The 17,826-nt window shown below is 39.2% G+C and overlaps 1 protein-coding gene across 2 annotated transcripts in view; it reads left to right on the plus strand.

Moving 5' to 3' along the window:
• The window catches only part of DBT (dihydrolipoamide branched chain transacylase E2), a 49,252-nt gene extending 31,426 nt beyond the window's left edge, over nt 1-17,826 (plus strand). The window contains exons 6-11 of one of the 2 annotated variants that reach the window (XM_080801149.1): nt 3,944-4,160; nt 5,487-5,653; nt 10,228-10,305; nt 11,835-12,026; nt 12,168-12,239; nt 16,179-17,826. In XM_080801149.1, the coding sequence (XP_080657275.1) occupies nt 3,944-4,160; nt 5,487-5,653; nt 10,228-10,305; nt 11,835-12,026; nt 12,168-12,239; nt 16,179-16,346 (894 nt within the window). In that variant the 3' untranslated portion in view covers nt 16,347-17,826. The remainder of the gene's footprint in view (nt 1-3,943; nt 4,161-5,486; nt 5,654-10,227; nt 10,306-11,834; nt 12,027-12,167; nt 12,240-16,178) is intronic. The other variant, XM_080801150.1, reaches the window with a different exon arrangement.

The raw sequence follows: 17,826 nt of genomic DNA on the forward strand, positions 1-17,826 counted from the left end.
TTTCCTATACCATTTCTTAAAGATGTATATAATAAATGGAATATTTGTATAATTACTGGAAATTACTAGATTACTTATTGTAAATCACCTTTTCTTTTTTTTGCAGTTTACATATTTATGAATTGGGTTTGTTTTAAAATTAAAAGCCAGTGGCATTTACAGTTATTTGAAATTACCTAAAAATTACTTAAATCCTCAGAATTTTTTTTTATAAACAAAATGTTTGACATGATAATGTCCTTTGTTCTTCTGAAGTCACCCTTAGAGAAGCACTAATACAAATGATGCAGGACTTAACCCTGAGAAATTAATAAATACACAATAAGTATGAGGCTATCATCTAAGCTTATGTTTATTTAATGTTTATTTAAAGTTTATGTTTATTTATTTTTATTTAAACAGAATGAAATTTAAAGAGAATATTTTATTTCTGTACCAAACATAGAAGGGATTAAATAAAGCCTGATCAAAGTGTTTCCACAGAGAATCATGAACCTTTTAGGTTCCAGGACCCAGTTCCAATGTGTGTATTGGGGGCAGGGGGTGGGGATGGTTCTCACATCAGCAAGCAATTCTCTGGACATCAACTGAGTATCCTACAATTCAGGTCAGTTCTGTATGGTCTGTCTATAGTGTCAGAATTGACAGGTTAATGATTCATTCCTGCAAGACTGCCCACCCTCCCCCACAACACTTCAGGTGCTCTCAAACCAGGTTATCATCTACGCTTCTGACCAGCTGGCTACAGATAGGAGTTTCCATTGACCCCCTCCAACTCAGCATGCCAATCACAAGTCCAGGTTATTACCTGTCCTTCTGACCTGTTGGCTGTGGATGAGAGGTCCCCACAGTCCTCTCTTTGGGTTTGATTAATTTGCAAAAGCAGCTCACAGAATTTAGGAAATCCATTTACTCACTAGATTACCAATTTATTATAAAAGAATACAGGGGCGCCTCGGTGGCTCAGTCATTAAGGTCTGCCTTCAGTTTAGGTCATAATCCCAGGGTCCTCGGATGGAATCCCACATCAGGCTCCCTGCTCTTTGGGAAGCCTGCTTCTCCCTCTCTCCCCCTCTCCCTGCTGTGGTCCCTCTCTCGCTCTGTCTCTCTGTCAAATAAATAAATAAAATCTTTAAAATAATAATAATAATAATAATAATACAACTCCAGAACGGCCAAGTGGAGGGACACAGAGCATATGTGGAAAGAGGCATAGAGGTTCCATGCCCTTTCCAGGCGTGCCACTCTCCCCAAATCTCCATGTGCTCTCAACCTGGAGGCTCTCTAAACACAGTTCTTATGGGTTTTCTTTGAAGGCTTCACTACATGCTCAGGACTGACTAAATCATTGTCCATTGACAACAGAACAGATTCAACCTCCTGCCCTTCTCCCCTTCCCAGATTTGGAGTAGGGGTACTGAAAATTTCAAACCTCTAATTGCATGTTGGTTCCCCTGGTAACCAGCCTCCATTTTTAGTCCCCCAAGGGCTTTCCAAAGTTAATTAACATAACAAAAGAGACCTCTTTTCACAGGCCCTTTCAAGGGTTTTAGGAACTCTGTGCCAGAAATGGGGAGGAAGACCAAAAATATACTTATTATAAATCACAATCTCACAATGATTGTGTCATGGAAAGTGGAATTTTGTCATTTGTTATTATGCAGAAACAATAAGGGGCACCAGGGTGGCTCAGTTGGTTAAGCATCTGCCTCTAGCTTAGGTTGTGATCCCGGAGATCTATCCCCTGTCTGGCTACCTGCTCAGTGGGGAGTCTGCTTTTCTCTCTCCCTTTACCCTTCCCCCCTTCATGCTCAGTCTGTGCGCTCTCTATCTCTCACTCTCTCTCAAATGAAATCTTTAAAAAGAAAAACAACAACAGGAAAGAAAAAATAAAACATACATTTGACACTTGGGCTGAGAAGGTCAGTAAGTTTAAATTTACTGTAAAATTTCAGTGTTTTGTACTTATTTTAAACAACTGTGAGAAAAAAAAAGCTAAGAGAGCTTTTGTATGGTGATTATTTTAACCGTTACTGGTTTACTGTTGGCTGAATTGTCTCAAACATGCTATAAAGGCAAATACATGTGTTGCGTCTTTCCCGCTGTCAACTTTATTCAATCACAAAACGAGGTTAAGATCATTGTAAAGTAGGTTCAGGATTCCAAACTCAATGGCATTTTACTATGCATTTAATTTGGCTTCATACACGTCACAGAAAACAAAGTATGATATAAAGCCATATAATAAACAAAATACAGTAAGGGTAAGAAGTTAACAAACCAAACACTACGTCAGTCCCTGAGTGCACCGTTGAGAGGAGGATGCCATCTGGTCTGGGTCAGCTCTCAGCACATGCTGCTTACTGTGTGCAGGCAGTGGAGTATCTCTTATGTTCAGAAAACAGTTGGGCGAACCTTTGGTGGCAGTTGCCTTTTTAATGCAGTCAGATGAGGAAGGGTCTAGCATCTGGAGAGTCTGTTTGCTACAGAAGTCTAACCTTTTTATTTATTTTTTATTTTTTTAAAGGTTTTATTTTTTTGAGAGATTGAGAGAGTACAAGTGGGGTGAGGGGCAGAGGGAGAAGACAGACACCCTGCTGAGCAGGGAGCCTGACATGGGGCTGGGTCCCAGGACTTGGAGATTATGACCTGAGCCAAAGGCTGATGCTTAACCAACTGAGCCACCCGGGTGCCCCGAGGTCTAACCTTTTTAAAGTTTCATTAGTCTTAGGCCTTGGCAGGCCTCTCCTGGTTCTAATGACTTCTAGTTCCTGGTTCTTCCAGGTTTGCATGACTTTACTGATTATCAGTCCTTAGAACTGCCCTGGTTTTCCTGATTTAGCTACAATGCCTTTGGCTGCTTATGTCACTGCTTGACATGAGCTCTCTCTTGCTCTCTCTACAGAAGGTCAGAAACATTGGTCTACATTTGCTATAGTGTTTAAGCCTTTAAATTTTCAGTTCTCCTTACATGGTCTCCAGGAATTTAAAAAAAAAAAATCTAATAAGAACTATGCAAGAAGTTTAAAAATAATTGACTGCTTATAAAATGTAAGTCTTCATAGGTATGGATTATATACAATGTAGATACTGCATTGTTACCACACAGGCAAATGAATAGTATATACAAAAGTAACAAATGAATAAAAAAGTAACAAATGATTATATACAGAGGGTAGCTATAGTTTATAACATTCTTTTAAGATGATAAAAATGTTATTGCCTTGTACAAATTTGTATTGGACAGAGATTATTTTTGCCTTCAATTGATTAAATTCTGTTTAGAGACCACAATGATGGATATATTTATTTCTAGATAGTTTTTGATGTCAGAAAATGTTGGGGTTCAGAGCAAACAGTCTTAAGACGTCTTTGGTGCAAAAAGATGGTTTTATTAAAGCACAGAGACAGGACCCATGGGCAGAAAGAGCTGCACTGGGGGCACGAGGAGTGGCTGATTATATACTTTCAAGTTGGAAGGGGGTTAGGAATAACCTAAGTCTCTAAGGAATTTTGGAAGCAAGGTTTCCAGGACCTTGAGGGGGCCAGCTATTGTTAGGAAAAGATCATTTATTTCTAATAAAACCCTAGTCTTGAGACCCTTCAGATGTTTATCAGTGGGCCGTATGCTTGGGGGATGATTGCCAACATACATCTTGAGGGGTAGAGATAAAGGGAGTTTCCAAAGGAATTTTTATATGTTAAAGACAACTTGCAAGGTCTTGGTGTCAGGATAATGTTAAGCTAAGATTGCCTTTTGCCCTTAGCAAAGTATTAACATCAAGGCAGCTGAGTTCTTAGAGGAATGTCACTCTGCCTGTCTCAAGGACTTGTCAATGGGCTGTAAGTAGTAAGGAAATTTTATTTTTCTTTTGCCTTTGTTTCCCACATTGGTTTTATTTTCAACGTTAAAATGTGTCTTCTTTTTTTTTTTTTTTTTTAGATTAAGCTGAGTGAAGTTGTTGGCTCAGGAAAAGATGGCAGAATACTTAAAGAAGATATTCTCAACTACTTGGAAAAGCAGACTGGAGCTATATTACCTCCTTCGCCAAAAGCTGAAATAGTGCCACCTGCACCAAAACCAAAAGACAGAGCTATTCCTATACCAGTATCAAAACCTCCAGTATTCATAGGCAAAGACAAAACAGAACCCATAAAAGGTAGTAACAGTAATGTAAGGCACTACTACAAGTTATTTGGGGAAATTTACTTCAGTAGATCCAAGTGTATAGAATATGGTGTTTTCAATTCCTACTGAAGGGAAAGTTTTAAGTTGATCATACTTTTTTAAGTGGTGAAATAGCATAGTTTTTCCAGGAAATGCTTTAATCTCTGCTATTAGTTTCTGAAGAGTATTATTTGAGCAGATTTCTTGGAATATAAATTTATATACTAACAGTTGTTCTTTTTAAAGACTCAGGATGTTATAAATGTAATATTTAGTCAGCTTCAGAATAATTAGGTGTGATTTGTTACCTATAAACTCTTAGGATGATTAACTTCCAGAAGTGTGGCTTTGCAAGAAAGCCAGTAAGTAAATACATGGCTTGCATCCTTTTATTTTTTTTTAATATATCCCAGCATTAAGGGCACTTACCTCTTAATATCATTACACTTGACATTGGGTATTATGCTGCAGTCAGTGCTCCAGCATTGGAATTAATGTCTTTCAATTACATAATGAAGATGGTGGCCTTGAGAGGAAGAGTAGGGTTGAAAAAGTAAATTACATTAGAAAACCCTCCATTTTAGTAAAAAGGTTTAAAGGATTTAAGAATTTAAAAATATGTGCCTGGGGGCGCCTGGGTGGCTCAGTGGGTTAAGCCTCTGCCTTCCGCTCAGATCATGATCTCAGGATCCTGGGATCAAGTCCCGCATCGGGCTCTGTGCTCAGCAGGGAGCCTGCTTCCTCCTCTCCCTCTCTGCCTGCCTCTCTGCCTACTTGTGATCTCTGTCAAATAAATAAATAAAATCTTAAAAATATAAAATAAAATAAAAATATCTGCCTGGGTGGCTCAGTTGGTTAAGTGTCGCACTCTTGGTTTCAGCTCAGGTCATGGTCTCAGGGTCATGAGATTGAGCCACCTTGGGCTCTGTGCTCAGTGCGGAGTCTGCTTGAGATTCTCTCCCTCTGCCCCTCCTCCCACTAGGGCATGCATGCTCTCTTGTGCTCTCTCTCTCAAATAAATAAATAAACCTTTAAAAAAAAGTTTAAAAATATATGTAAATTTGGGATTCTGGGTGGTGCAGTTGGTTAAGCATCCCATTCTTGGTTTTAGCTCAGGTCATGGTCTCAGGGTTGTGAGATTGAGCCTGCCTTTGGCTCCGTGCTCAGCACTGAGTCTGCTTAGAGATTCTCTCTCCCTGGTCCTCTGCTGTGTACACACTCGTGCATGCATGCTCTCTTTCTCTCACTCTCTCTCAGATTTTAAACTATATATATATTCAATGTTAATGTTAAAATATATATATTTAATGTTTTCCAGGCTTTCACAAGGCAATGGTCAAGACCATGTCTGCGGCCCTGAAGATACCTCACTTTGGATATTGTGATGAAGTTGACCTTACTGAATTGGTCAAGTTAAGAGAAGAATTAAAATCCATTGCTTCTGCTCGTGGAATTAAACTCACCTTTATGCCCTTCTTCCTAAAGGTGAGGTTTCATTCATTTCAAACAGGGCTTGAATAGGACATTAAAATTTCATTTTGCAAATATGCAATGTGTTAACTATGGATTTAGATAAAAATACTACTTCTCACCATATCATATAGTTAGAAAAATGTACAAGTGCATTATTTCTTTGTTTCTTAGGAATTTATAAAATTAAAATTTGTGTCTTTTTTTTTTTAAGATTTTATTTTTATTTGTTTGACAGGCAGAGATCACAAGTAGGCAGAGAGGCAGGCGGGCGGGTAGGGGGGAAGCAGGCTTGCCACTGAACAGAGAGCCCAATATGGGGCTCGATCCCATCATGACCTGAGCCCACGGCAGAGGCTTTAACTCACTGAGCCATCCAGGCGCCCCTGTGTCATATTTTTATCAGCTCATCTCTCAGTCAGATAGTGGATTGTCTTGCTAGTTAAATAAAGCCTTTAATTCTGAAAGGATCACTCCAGCAAAATCCTGATTTGAACAAAAACAGGACTTAGTGTTGATCTTGCATAGATCACTGACATGTATCATTTTCATTTATTCAACAAATTTATATAGAGGGTCATCATTTCTTGGCCTTGTGACTGGTATAAAACCAGATTATCAGCTGACTGTAGGCAGCTCAGTATCTCACTCATATTAACAACCATTTATGAAGCAGGTGTCGTGTGGCTGACCATGTACTGAGCATGCTATATACATCATCTCTTTTAATTCTCAGAGTAACCCTGGCATGCAGATATTGCTATTCCCACTTTCCGTTTAAGGAAATTAGGAATTTCTCAACTTCTCTAAGTTAAGAAACTTGTCAAGGATATATAGCTAAGTGGAGAAGCTAAGTTTCAGGTTCTGGTCTATTTTACTCAAAAACAGATTGGTGTCTCTAACTCCAGCCCTTTCTCCATACTGCACCAAGATGAATCTTTCATTTCTATAAATGAAAGCACTGTGTTATTCCCTGATTCTTTCCAGTGGTCTCCTTCATTGTCCTCAGGTTAGTTTCTAAACCCCTTAATTTGGCTTATAAATAGGATTGTAAGTCTCTGCTTCCTACCTCTCCAGCTTCATCTCTCAGGCACTCCTTCTGGGTTTTTTTGTTTTTTGTTCTTTTTTCAGTTTTTTTTTTTTGTTGTTGTTGTTTTGTTTTTTTGGTTTTTTTTTTTTTTTTTTTTCAGAGAGAGAGAGAGAGAGAGCACAAGCAGGGGGAGCGGCAGGCAGAGGCAGAGAGAGAAGCAGGCTCCCTGCCAAGCAGGGAGCCCACTATGGGTCTCCATCCTGGGACCTTGGGATCATGACCTGAGCTGAAGGCAGACACTTAACTGACTGAGCCACCCAGGCGCCCCCTCCTTCTGTTCTGGTCAGATTAAGCCTGTGTAGTTGTTGGACTAGGTAACTTCATGTGAAATGCCCGTTCCTCCTTTGATCAAATACCTGCCCATCCTAAATGCCAAATTCTGTTCAGGAATAGCCTCCTCCAGAAGCCTTCTGTGGCTGTCACAGTTTGAGTTCGATATTCCTCTTGCCCATTGCAGTTCAGCCCATTCTCAGTGCAATGCGAGTGTTGCTCAGTTTTCTCTTCACTGCGTGCTGAGCTCACAGGGCACAAACTGGTCTTTACCTCCATTGTTTCAGCTGCTACCCGAACAACTAAGTGATCTATGAACATGAGATGTAATAGATGTCTATAAATGAGACGCCTGGGCTATAATTTAGCTATAGAGACATTTTTAGAGACACAGTCATCGAATCAGGTGGATGAAATTACGCACATGGTGTGCAAAGGAGGAGAAAAGGCTAAGGAATTTACATCAGTGTTTAAGGGATAGATAGAAGTGGATTTGGCAAAGACAGTGGAAGAGAGTGAATGGATCAACGGTATGACGACAGAAAAACCAGGCAAGTGTCTCCTAGAAGCCAAAGTGTATCTCTTGGTGTATAATGGACCACTCCTAAGTTTAGTGGTCTGAAACAACAGCCATTTATTATTTCTCATGAATCCACAGGTAAGCAGGGCCAGTCTGCTGATCTTGGCAGAGCTCACTTCTGTGTCTACAGACAGCTAGTAGGTTGGTGTAGGTGGGCTAGTGTAAGATGGCCTTGGCAGGGATGACTCGTTTCTCTCCCTTATGTCTTTCTCAGCTCCGCAGCATGCTAGCCTGCACGTGGTTTCATAATACTAGCAGGGATGAAGAGAAAGCAGAAATGCTCCAGCACTTTTTCCAAGCTCTGCTGTACCACGTTTGTTCTTGTCTCATTGACAAAGCAAGTCACATGACTGAGCTCAGAGTCAGCTTGCACAGAGCACCACCAAAGGGCATGGATACAAGAGAGGCATGAACCATTCGGGCCGTTCACTCAGCCTCATGCCAAGAGAGAAGAAAAATGTGATGGGGATGCCTGGCTGGCTCAATTAGTAGAACATGTGACTCTTGATCTCAAGGTTGTTAGTTTGAGCCCCATGTTGAGTGTGGAGATTACTTAAAAATGAATTTCAAAGCCTTTTAAGAAAAAAGTTAGGATGGGAATAGGCTATTGGATTAGTAATTAAGAGGTCATGAGTAGGAGCGCCTGGGTGGCTCAGTGGGTTAAAGCCTCTGCCTTCAGCTCAGGTCATGATTCCAGGGTCTGGGATCGAGCCCCACATCGGGCTCTGTGCTCAGCAGGGATCCTGCTTCCTCCTCTCTCTCTCTGCCTCCCTCTCTGCCTACTTGTGATCTCTGTCTGTCAAATAAATAGATAAAATCTTTAAAAAAAAAAAAAAGAGGTCATGCATGGCCTTAGTCAGGACTGATTGAATAAAGTATTGTTGAGGTCGAAGCTTGACTCCAGTTGCTTGGTGGATTAATAGAAATCAAGGAAGAGGAGATGCTATAAATATCTGGTAAAAGGCAGATGGAGCATAGGCACAGAGGGCAGGTATGGTGGTAGTTTGGGGTAGATTAAGGAACGATTCCATCTACCCTCTTCCCCTCCTGGAAAAACTGGAACAGATCTGAGGCTGAGGGAAAGCTGGAAAATGGAGAGTTAAAAATATGTGAGTGGCAAATGACAAAAACATGTGAGTGACACTGGCGACATCTGTTTTGAAGGAAGGGGAGACCAGCTTTTTATTTTTATTTATTTTTTAATTTTATTTATTTATTTGAGAGAGAGAGCATGAAAGGGGAGAAGGTCAGAAGGAGAAGCAGACTCCCCATGGAGCTGGGAGCCTGATGCAGGACTCGATCCTAAGACTCCAGGATCATGATCTGAGCCAAAGGCGGTCACTTAACCAACTGAGCCACCCAGGCGCCCCGAGACCAGCTTTTTAATATGCTGAATTTATTTTATTATCATTTGTTTTCATCGTTTTGGTCTGAATGAAATACCTGATCTTTATTTTGAGAATAAAATTTAGTGTGCTTTATTTGTTGTAAAACAACGTTTTGTCTGCCTCTACAAGTTTCAGAACATTCAGGAAATACTAGAATGTATTGTATAGGGAAGAATATAACTTCTTATTGAGGAACTCACCCCCACCTTGTTTTTTCTTTACAAAATTTGGATTGTACTCAAAATTCTGTTAACACTTTAACCATAATCATGGATTTTTATATAAAGAAGATTAAATTTACAGTTGTCAAATCAAATGCTTAGTAAAACTTACCTTAACTCTCTAGTTCAAGCAAATGATTTTTTTTTTCAACCACTGACCCCCAGACAAAAATAACAACACAATGCTGATAATGAACTCTTAATTGGACTAGATGAAGGCCAGGATCGGAGGGGTGGATTTTAAGGACAATCTTAAACATTTTTACTTACCTATTTTTTAAATGTAATACAAGGCATGACAACTAAATGCAGCGTGTGAACTTTGATTAGATCCTGGATGGGCAGAAAAACAGGGTATAAAGAACATTTGGGGGGACAGTTAGGATAATTTGAATATGGACAGAAGAGGAATGGTACCGAGTAAGAAGAAGAAAAAGGAAAAAAGACGAAGGGAGAAGAAAGCAGAGGAGGGAAACAAAAATGCCATCAATTTGGGGAGGTGGCCAATAAGTAAACGTTCACACCAGCTGTGCCCTTCATTTGCCAAGGACACCAAGAGGAACACTAGCCTCACACGGTCAGTGCCCTTGGAAACCCTTCATGCTTGTTCTTTCTATACAGGGAAACAGCTTACTGCCTTTTTGTTTTAACTCAGTGTGTTTCTGAACTTCAGATTTGATTCTCATGTAAGATTCTACATGTAAAATTCTTCTCCTATAGAATTTAGACATTTTGTTTGGTACTTTGGTCAGTCTCTACACTTATTTTGAAAATCTCCTGACGTTTATAAGCTGCCTGACGGCTTTATCTTTTATTCTTCAGTGATTAGGGTGACCTGGTTCCACCCTCCTTGAAGGTGATATTGGGAGTAGTACACCTAGGTACATAAAGATGAGAAATTAAGCTCAGTGTAAATAAGGGTTCTCACCCTCCCTCACCCTCTCTCACCCTCACCCACCCTCCCTCCCACCCCTGTTATTGCTTCCAATTCCCTTTCCCAGTTAAGAGTGCTAATGTTGCATTCTCTTTCTGTTAAACAGGCTGCTTCCTTGGGACTACTACAGTTTCCTATCCTTAATGCTTCTGTGGACGAAAACTGCCAGAACATAACTTACAAGGTTGGCTATGTGTTGTGGAAAAGTGCTTGTTATAAATAGAAAATGGTCAGGCTGTGCTTATAGGTTGGAAAAGCTTCTTTTGTACCCTGAAGAGTGATTTTTTTTTTTTAGACTAAAATTAAAGGTATGGGATAAACTATTAAACTGAAATACAATTTGTTATTTTTACTGGTTTTACTGGTTACTAATGATACTGTTCATATATATGGAGTTCCATTTTCTAAGTCCCTTTGGTTTATTGCTTAAAATAATGGAAATAAGTGGCTGTCAGGCAATGGATTATGTTAACAATCCTACATACCCTCCCCTCAAAGAGATAACCTCTGTCAAAATGGAGTTCCTGCAGTTTTTAAAACAAGAATAATTTTTTTTTTAAGATTTTCTTTATTTATTTGACAGAGAGAGACACAGGGAGAGAGGGAACACAAGCAGGGAGAGTGGGAGAGGGAGAAGCAGGCTTCCTGCGGAGCAGGGAGCCTGATGCAGGGCGCGATCCTAGAACCCTGGGATCATGACCTGAGCCGAAGGCAGACACTTAACGATTGAGCCACCCAGGTGTTCCAAAACAAAACAAGAATAATTTAAACAGAAATAGGACAAGTAATGAAAGTATGCATTCCATTTGAATGAGCTCTTCTGTTTGGAGTGAAGATTTATTGAGACTAAGAACTGTTTTGGGGATGCTGATCATTACTTATATTTCTATCTAGTAGTAAGCTTAGGTATTTTAGGGGGTCAGATCTAAAATCTTCCCATATGAAGGGGCGCCTGGGTGGCTCAGTCAGTTAAGCATCCAACTCTTGATCTCAGCTCAGGTCTTAATCTTGGAGCCGTGAGTTCAAAGCCCAGATTGGGCTCCATGCTGGGTGTGAAGCCTATTTTTAAAAAAATAAATTAATAAATTAAATAAAATCTTCCCATATGATTAGTACAATTTCCTGATTAAGTATCTACTTGTTGCAAAAAATTCAGGCAAAAAAGTAACTATTTACTTTTTAATCTCATGACCTAAGATAACTCACTGTTGATGTTGAGATGTGCATTCTTCTAGGATTTTATTTTCACATACTTTAAAAAAAATAGTATTTTTATTTTATTTTTTAAAAATATTTTATTTATTTATTTGACAGAGATCACAAGCAGGCAGAGAGTCAGGCAGAGAGGAGGAAGCAGGCTCCCTGCTGAGCACAGAGCCCAATGCGGGGCTCTATCCTAGGACCCTGGAATCATGACTGGAGCCGAAGGCAGAGGCTTTAACCCACTGAACCACCCAGGCGCCCCTCCAGAAAGTCTTATATAATGACCAGCTTATATATCCACTAATAATGAATGGAAATAGCTTGTTGCCCAATATTCTTACCAACAAAAAATTATTTTTTCCAAAAAATCTTTTTAAAATTCTTTACAAATTCTTCAGATCATCATCAATCTGGTAGAAATAGTTTTTGGTTGTTTTTCATAACAAAGGTTAGTCCTTTCTTTTCTGTTAACTTATGAAAAGGCCTACTGTATAATTTTTTTTTTTTAAGGCTTCTCATAACATTGGGATAGCAATGGATACTGAGCAGGGGTTGATTGTGCCTAATGTGAAAAACGTCCAGATCTGCTCCATATTTGAGATCGCCACTGAGTTGAACCGCCTTCATAAATTGGGCTCCGTAGGTCAGCTCAGTACCACTGATCTTACAGGAGGAACATTTACTCTTTCCAACATTGGATCAGTGAGTAATAGAAATGTTCAAATTCTAAACTGTAACTGTAATTCTGATCATATGCTCAATTAAAATTATAATATTTTATTTCCCATTTGTTCCTCAAAAGCTTAATTTTTCTACTCTTCTGTTTTACTTTTTTTTTTTTAGATTGGTGGTACCTATGCCAAACCAGTGATACTGCCCCCTGAAGTAGCAATTGGGGCTCTCGGATCAATTAAGGTATGTTTATTAAATAATTGACAAAAGAGTTTTAGCAAATTGGGAGGATAAACACAAGACTGATCGTTTCTGAGGTTTTGCCCTGACTTCGTAGGTTTGAGTGTAACATTTAGCTCTGTAAGCCAGTTATTCTTCCTGAGAGGTAGGCCTGCAATTCCAGTGGCTGCCTCTATGTATAGGAAATGGTGGTGATCTGGATTGTTCCATATGGAACCACTGTGGTTCATGCCAGGCACAGATGCACCTCTTTATGGATAATTACAAATACAGTCAGTATGCTTCTATCAAAATATCTTTATTTCCAAAGACCAGAGATAATAGTAAGCCAGTCCAAATTATTATTTATAACAAAGTGAGACACCATTTAGACCATTTTTCTCATACTTCACTCTGCTCAAGACTCATTGAGAGTACTAGTTAAAAATGTAGTATTCTTGGGGGGTCTGGGTGATTCAGTCAGTTAAGCATTCTGCTCTGGATTTTGGCTCCGGTCATGATCTGAAGGTTGTGAGATTGAACCCTGCATTGGGCTCTTTGGTAGACATGGAGCCTCCTTAAGATTCTCTCTCTTTCTCTCCCTCTGTCCCCCCTTTTTCCCCTCCCTCTCTTAAAAAAAAAGAAAGCAGTATTCTTGGCTTTGGGGACAGAGCCCCCAGAACTTACATTTTAAACAAGAACCCAGGTGGGGATGCCTAGGTGGCTCAGTCAGTTAAGCGTCTGCTTTCAGCTTGGGTCATGATCCCAGGGTCCTGGGATCTAGTTCTGCATTGGGCTCCCTGCTTAACGGAGAGTCTGCTTCTCTCTCTGCCTGCTGCTCCCCCTGCTTATGCTCTTTTTGTCTCTCTGTCAAATAAATAAAATCTTTTAAAATAAATAAATAAATAAACAAGAACCCAGGTGATTCCAACATGAGTGATCTCTTTGCCATGTTTAGGAGACACTGACTTAGAATTAGGGTTGCAGTGATTTTTTTTTTTTTTTAAGATTTTATTTATTCATCTGACAGAGAGAGAGACAGCAAGAGAGGGAATACAAGCAGGGGGAGTGGGAGAGGGAGAAGCAGGCTTCCCACTGAGCAGGGAGTCTGATGTGGGGCTCAATCCCAGGACACTGGGATCATGACCTGAGCTGAAGGCAGACTCTTAATAACTGAGCCACCCAGGCACCCCAGGGTTGCAATGATTCTTAACCTTGGCTACAAATTACAGTCATCTGGGAGCTTGAAAAAAATGTTTAAGCTCACTCTGTACCAACTGAATTACAACTGGGTGGGGGGGGGTGGTACAGAGCTTGAGCATCTCTGTTAACTCAGTGTTGAGAGCCATCGGAATCCAAGAATTAAGCTCTTGGATTCCATTGCAGTACCACCATTATTAAATGTCATCACTATTTTGACTTATTTTGGTGTTCATGTTTTCAGAAGAATCTTTCTTTCTTTATATTTATGATGCTTGCACACTGAGCATATCTGGGACTTGCCTTTCATGAGTTATCATTTTTGTATTGGCATCTAAAATTTCCACAGATACTTTCATTCAGCCTTTGATTTGCTCTCTTGCAGAGAGTACTTTAGCTGCTATGCTACTCCCTTTTCCTAGCCTTCCCTCCTGGCACACAGAGCAGATAGGGAAAAAACAAAGCAAAACAAAACAAAACACATAGCAGACTCTGTTCTTTGGAAATCAGGAGTTTCTCTGAATATACCTTCCCTGTCACCCATTCCCCACCCAGCAAGAGCTCAGCATTTGAATCTCACAGGATTCTGACTTCCTATAGGTTCCCAGCCATCATACCTACTTGGCAAAGTCTTGTTTTCCCTTTTCATTAAAGAGATGTATTATCCTCTGGATTATATGTACATATATACATATATACATATATAAGTCTATATATCTATATATATTTCTATATATGTGTGTATATATATACAATTATATATATATAATTGTAAATTATACATAACGTAAATTTGCCATGCTAACGTGTACAGTTCAGTGGCATTAGATACATTCACATGTTTACAACCGTCACCACCATCCATCTCCAGAACTTTGTTCCAGACTGAAACTGTGCATGTATATTACCACATTTTGTTTATCTGCTTGGCTCTAATGAGTTGGGTTGTCTCCTTTCTTTGGTTCTTGTGAAGACTGCTGCTGTGAACATTGGTGTGCAAATATCTTTTCATTAGGTGTCTGTTTACCAAATCATTTGACCCATGATTTCATCAAGCTAAGAAGAATAGTTCTTGAAGTATAAACCTTCTAATATTTTCTGGGTAGGAACAAGTAGGGTGTATTTCATTCTTCTCTCTCAGTGTCTCATCTCTCCTTTGCTACTTTCTGTTTTCACTGTAAATTTTGAATGTCCTGTTGATAAATGGTCTAAGTCACTAATACCCCACATAACTCAGTTCTCAGTACTTGTCTTCCCTGACCTGTTAGCCGCGCTGGAGTCAGTTGATTGACACCACTTCCTTGGAAAGTGTCCTTCACTATGACTAGTAGAAGAATACCTTGCTGTTACAGCTTTCCTCCCATCTACTGCTTGTTTCCTCTGAGGCTCCTCTGCCCAGGCTGCCTTATTTCCTAATCTCTAAGCCTCCGAGTACCCCAGGGCTCAGTTCTGGCCCTTTTCTTGATCTTTAAGCACCATGTATATGCTGATGACATCCAAGTTTATATCTCCAGACCTGGCCTCTCCTTTGACTGCCAAATTCATATATCCTGGTTGGATATCTAATTAGGCATCTTGAATTTTCTGTTCCTTTCCTCGCCACCCCCCACCCTCAAACTTGCTCCTTCTGAAGTTTTCCCTTTTTGGCAAATGGCCATTCTTCTCAAAGACCTCCTCCTGTAGCTTCTCACCTCACTCAGTTTCAGGGCCATTTGAACCTATGCCGTGGCCTCCATGGCCCTGCACTGGTGCTCCTCAGTGTAATCAGGGACCCATGTGGGGCTGTGACTGCTGTATCCTGTGAGGAGACTGAGGAGGTCAGTGCAGAAAGGGAAAATAGGGCTTGGATACTTTCACAGCAGTCTGACAGGTGATTTTGGGTCTTTTGAATCTAATAAGAAGTTAGGGCTTATGTTTTCTTCACCTTTTTAAATTTTTCTTTAAATTTGTTTGTCTTTAGTAATTTAACTGACTGAGCCACTTAGGTACCCTTTAGTAATTTAATATGTTTTTAAAAAATAGAATAGAAATTTTAAAAAAACAACCATAGGGCATTTGCCAAAGACAGATTGAGAAGCATTGCTCTTGACAATGTGCCCTGCCTTCCGCCTGCTCCATCTGTGACCTCATCTCCTACCTCTACCCCTACCCCTCCACTGCTGCCATCCTCCCCACCTTGCTGTTACTCCAACAGTCCAGCCCTGCTTCCCCTCTGTATCTCTTGGAGTATCTGTCTGGCTTTCTTCCTCACTGCTTTCGCTGCCCAGACTGTCAAACAAAAAATGCTGCCTGCACCTGGCCCCTGCCTACCTTCTCTCCCGTTTCCACATGGTATATTTTTCCTTTGCACTTTTCATTATCTAACATGCTATATATTTTACTTATGTATCTTAATTGTCTCTCTACATTAAAATGTTAGCTCCAAGAAGGCAAGGAATGTAGCTTCTTTTGGTTTAGCCCCAGAGTTGAGAAGAGTACCTGGTACATAGTAGGTGCTCAATAAATATTTGTTAAGTAATTGAAATCTGAAATGAGATTTACTGTATATACGGAAATTGTGCAGGGGACAGGAAGTACCCTGGGGAAACTGAAAGCTCGAGGCAAATATAAAAATAAGAAAAATTGGAGTTAGCGTTTTCAAGTCATTTTGGGATGCCCGTTTCTTCTGTTGCAAGGAGGGGAATTTGCTTAATCTTTCACAGTTGCTGTTACTAGAGCCTTTGAGAAAGTGAAGGTTGACTCTGTTCTTTGCCTTATTTCTAGGCCCTTCCCCGATTTAACCAGGAAGGAGAAGTATATAAAGCACAGATAATGAATGTGAGCTGGTCAGCTGATCACAGAGTTATTGATGGTGCTACAATGTCACGCTTCTCTAATTTGTGGAAATCCTATTTAGAAAACCCAGCTTTTATGCTACTAGATCTGAAATGAAGATTCATCAGATGTCTTTGAACTTTTCGAGCTTCCAAAGAATATGTAGAGCTAGCTGTGCAACTTCATCACAATTTGTATTAGAAATGATCTGTATTATATGATTAAGGTTCCAAGGCACAATATTTATCACTGTTCTGTTAGACTTTTTACTGAAAATGAATGATGGTGTAAGAGTTCTTCTGCAGCTGTCACATTTTATAGGTCATGATGTCACTTCTTAATATGGTGCTGAGGTCTTTGTGTCCATGGGTTGAAACTAGCAAGAACAACAAAATTAATGTTACTAAAAGACAGACTGCCATATCCAGTGTTTACCCTATTTTTCTTTCTTTCTTTCTTTCTTTTTTTATTTTAGACTGACCTTAGTGAAACTTCTCAGTTACACTTAGTTAGGAAAAGGAATTTATGTACAGAAGTATCTTCCATTTCCCCACAATAGAAATGAGAGATAACACTAACTGTTGGATAAGTGCAATTACTTAACCTTTTAAGATATCCATGATTATGTTGCTCCATAGAGATTATCTGTAAATGTCTTGTTTATATAAATTAATATCTTTTAAAAGGGAAAATTATAAGCTAATCTTAAAAATGCCCAATTACAGGGATTCTTGGCTGGCTCAGTCAGAAGAGATGTGACTCTTGATTCCAGGAGTCATGAGTTCAGGCCCCACATTGGGCATTGAAAAAAAAAAAGCCCAATTATAGTTTTATAACCAGTAAGGCTGTCAAAAGCGTTTGTTTAAAATGAATATACTTTTCGAATTTTGGTAACATTTTTGTCTTTTGTAAGGAAAAAACCACCTTGGCAAACTTGCCTCACGTAAGCAAAGTGCTTTAAATGTAGCAGCTGCTGACATTGTCTTACATTTAGAAGTCTGTTGCCTTTTAACTATTTTTTATCCTCCTTGTCTTTAGCTAAAACATAGGATAGGATAATGTATTCCATTCTCTGTATCTTGAGAAGGAATGTGAATAAGAGGAGAGAGAAGAGTCTAAAGGGTAATTATGACATTAAAATGATAAATATACAGAAATGAAGGTATCAGAATGATCATTTTGTAAGAGGCCCACTTTAACCAGAAATAGCATCAAGGTGAATATAATCCAACATTTTGATTTGCATTCAGAAATCCAGGTTGCTTCTAATATTGTCTATATGTTCAAGTGAAATTTTGTAACAAAAAAGTTGTTGTAAATCTCAATTTTTTTCAAAATGAGAATCATGTAAATTAGAAAATAATTAAATGAATGTTATTTTTAAAATTTAGATGGTACATTAAGGAGTTATAAAGAAAATAAAGTCATCCATAATCATATTACTGTTAACATTTAGATCAAGGTATCTGTATACATAGCTATTCTTTTTATAAAAATGAGATCATGCTATATCTACTATTTTATAATTTGATTTTTTAATTTAACATTATGGGTAACTTTACATGTCAATAAACAATTCTACATTATTTTACTTTAA

This window comes from Martes martes (genome assembly GCF_963455335.1).
Source record: "Martes martes genome assembly, chromosome: 4".
NCBI classification, from domain to species: domain Eukaryota; kingdom Metazoa; phylum Chordata; class Mammalia; order Carnivora; family Mustelidae; genus Martes; species Martes martes.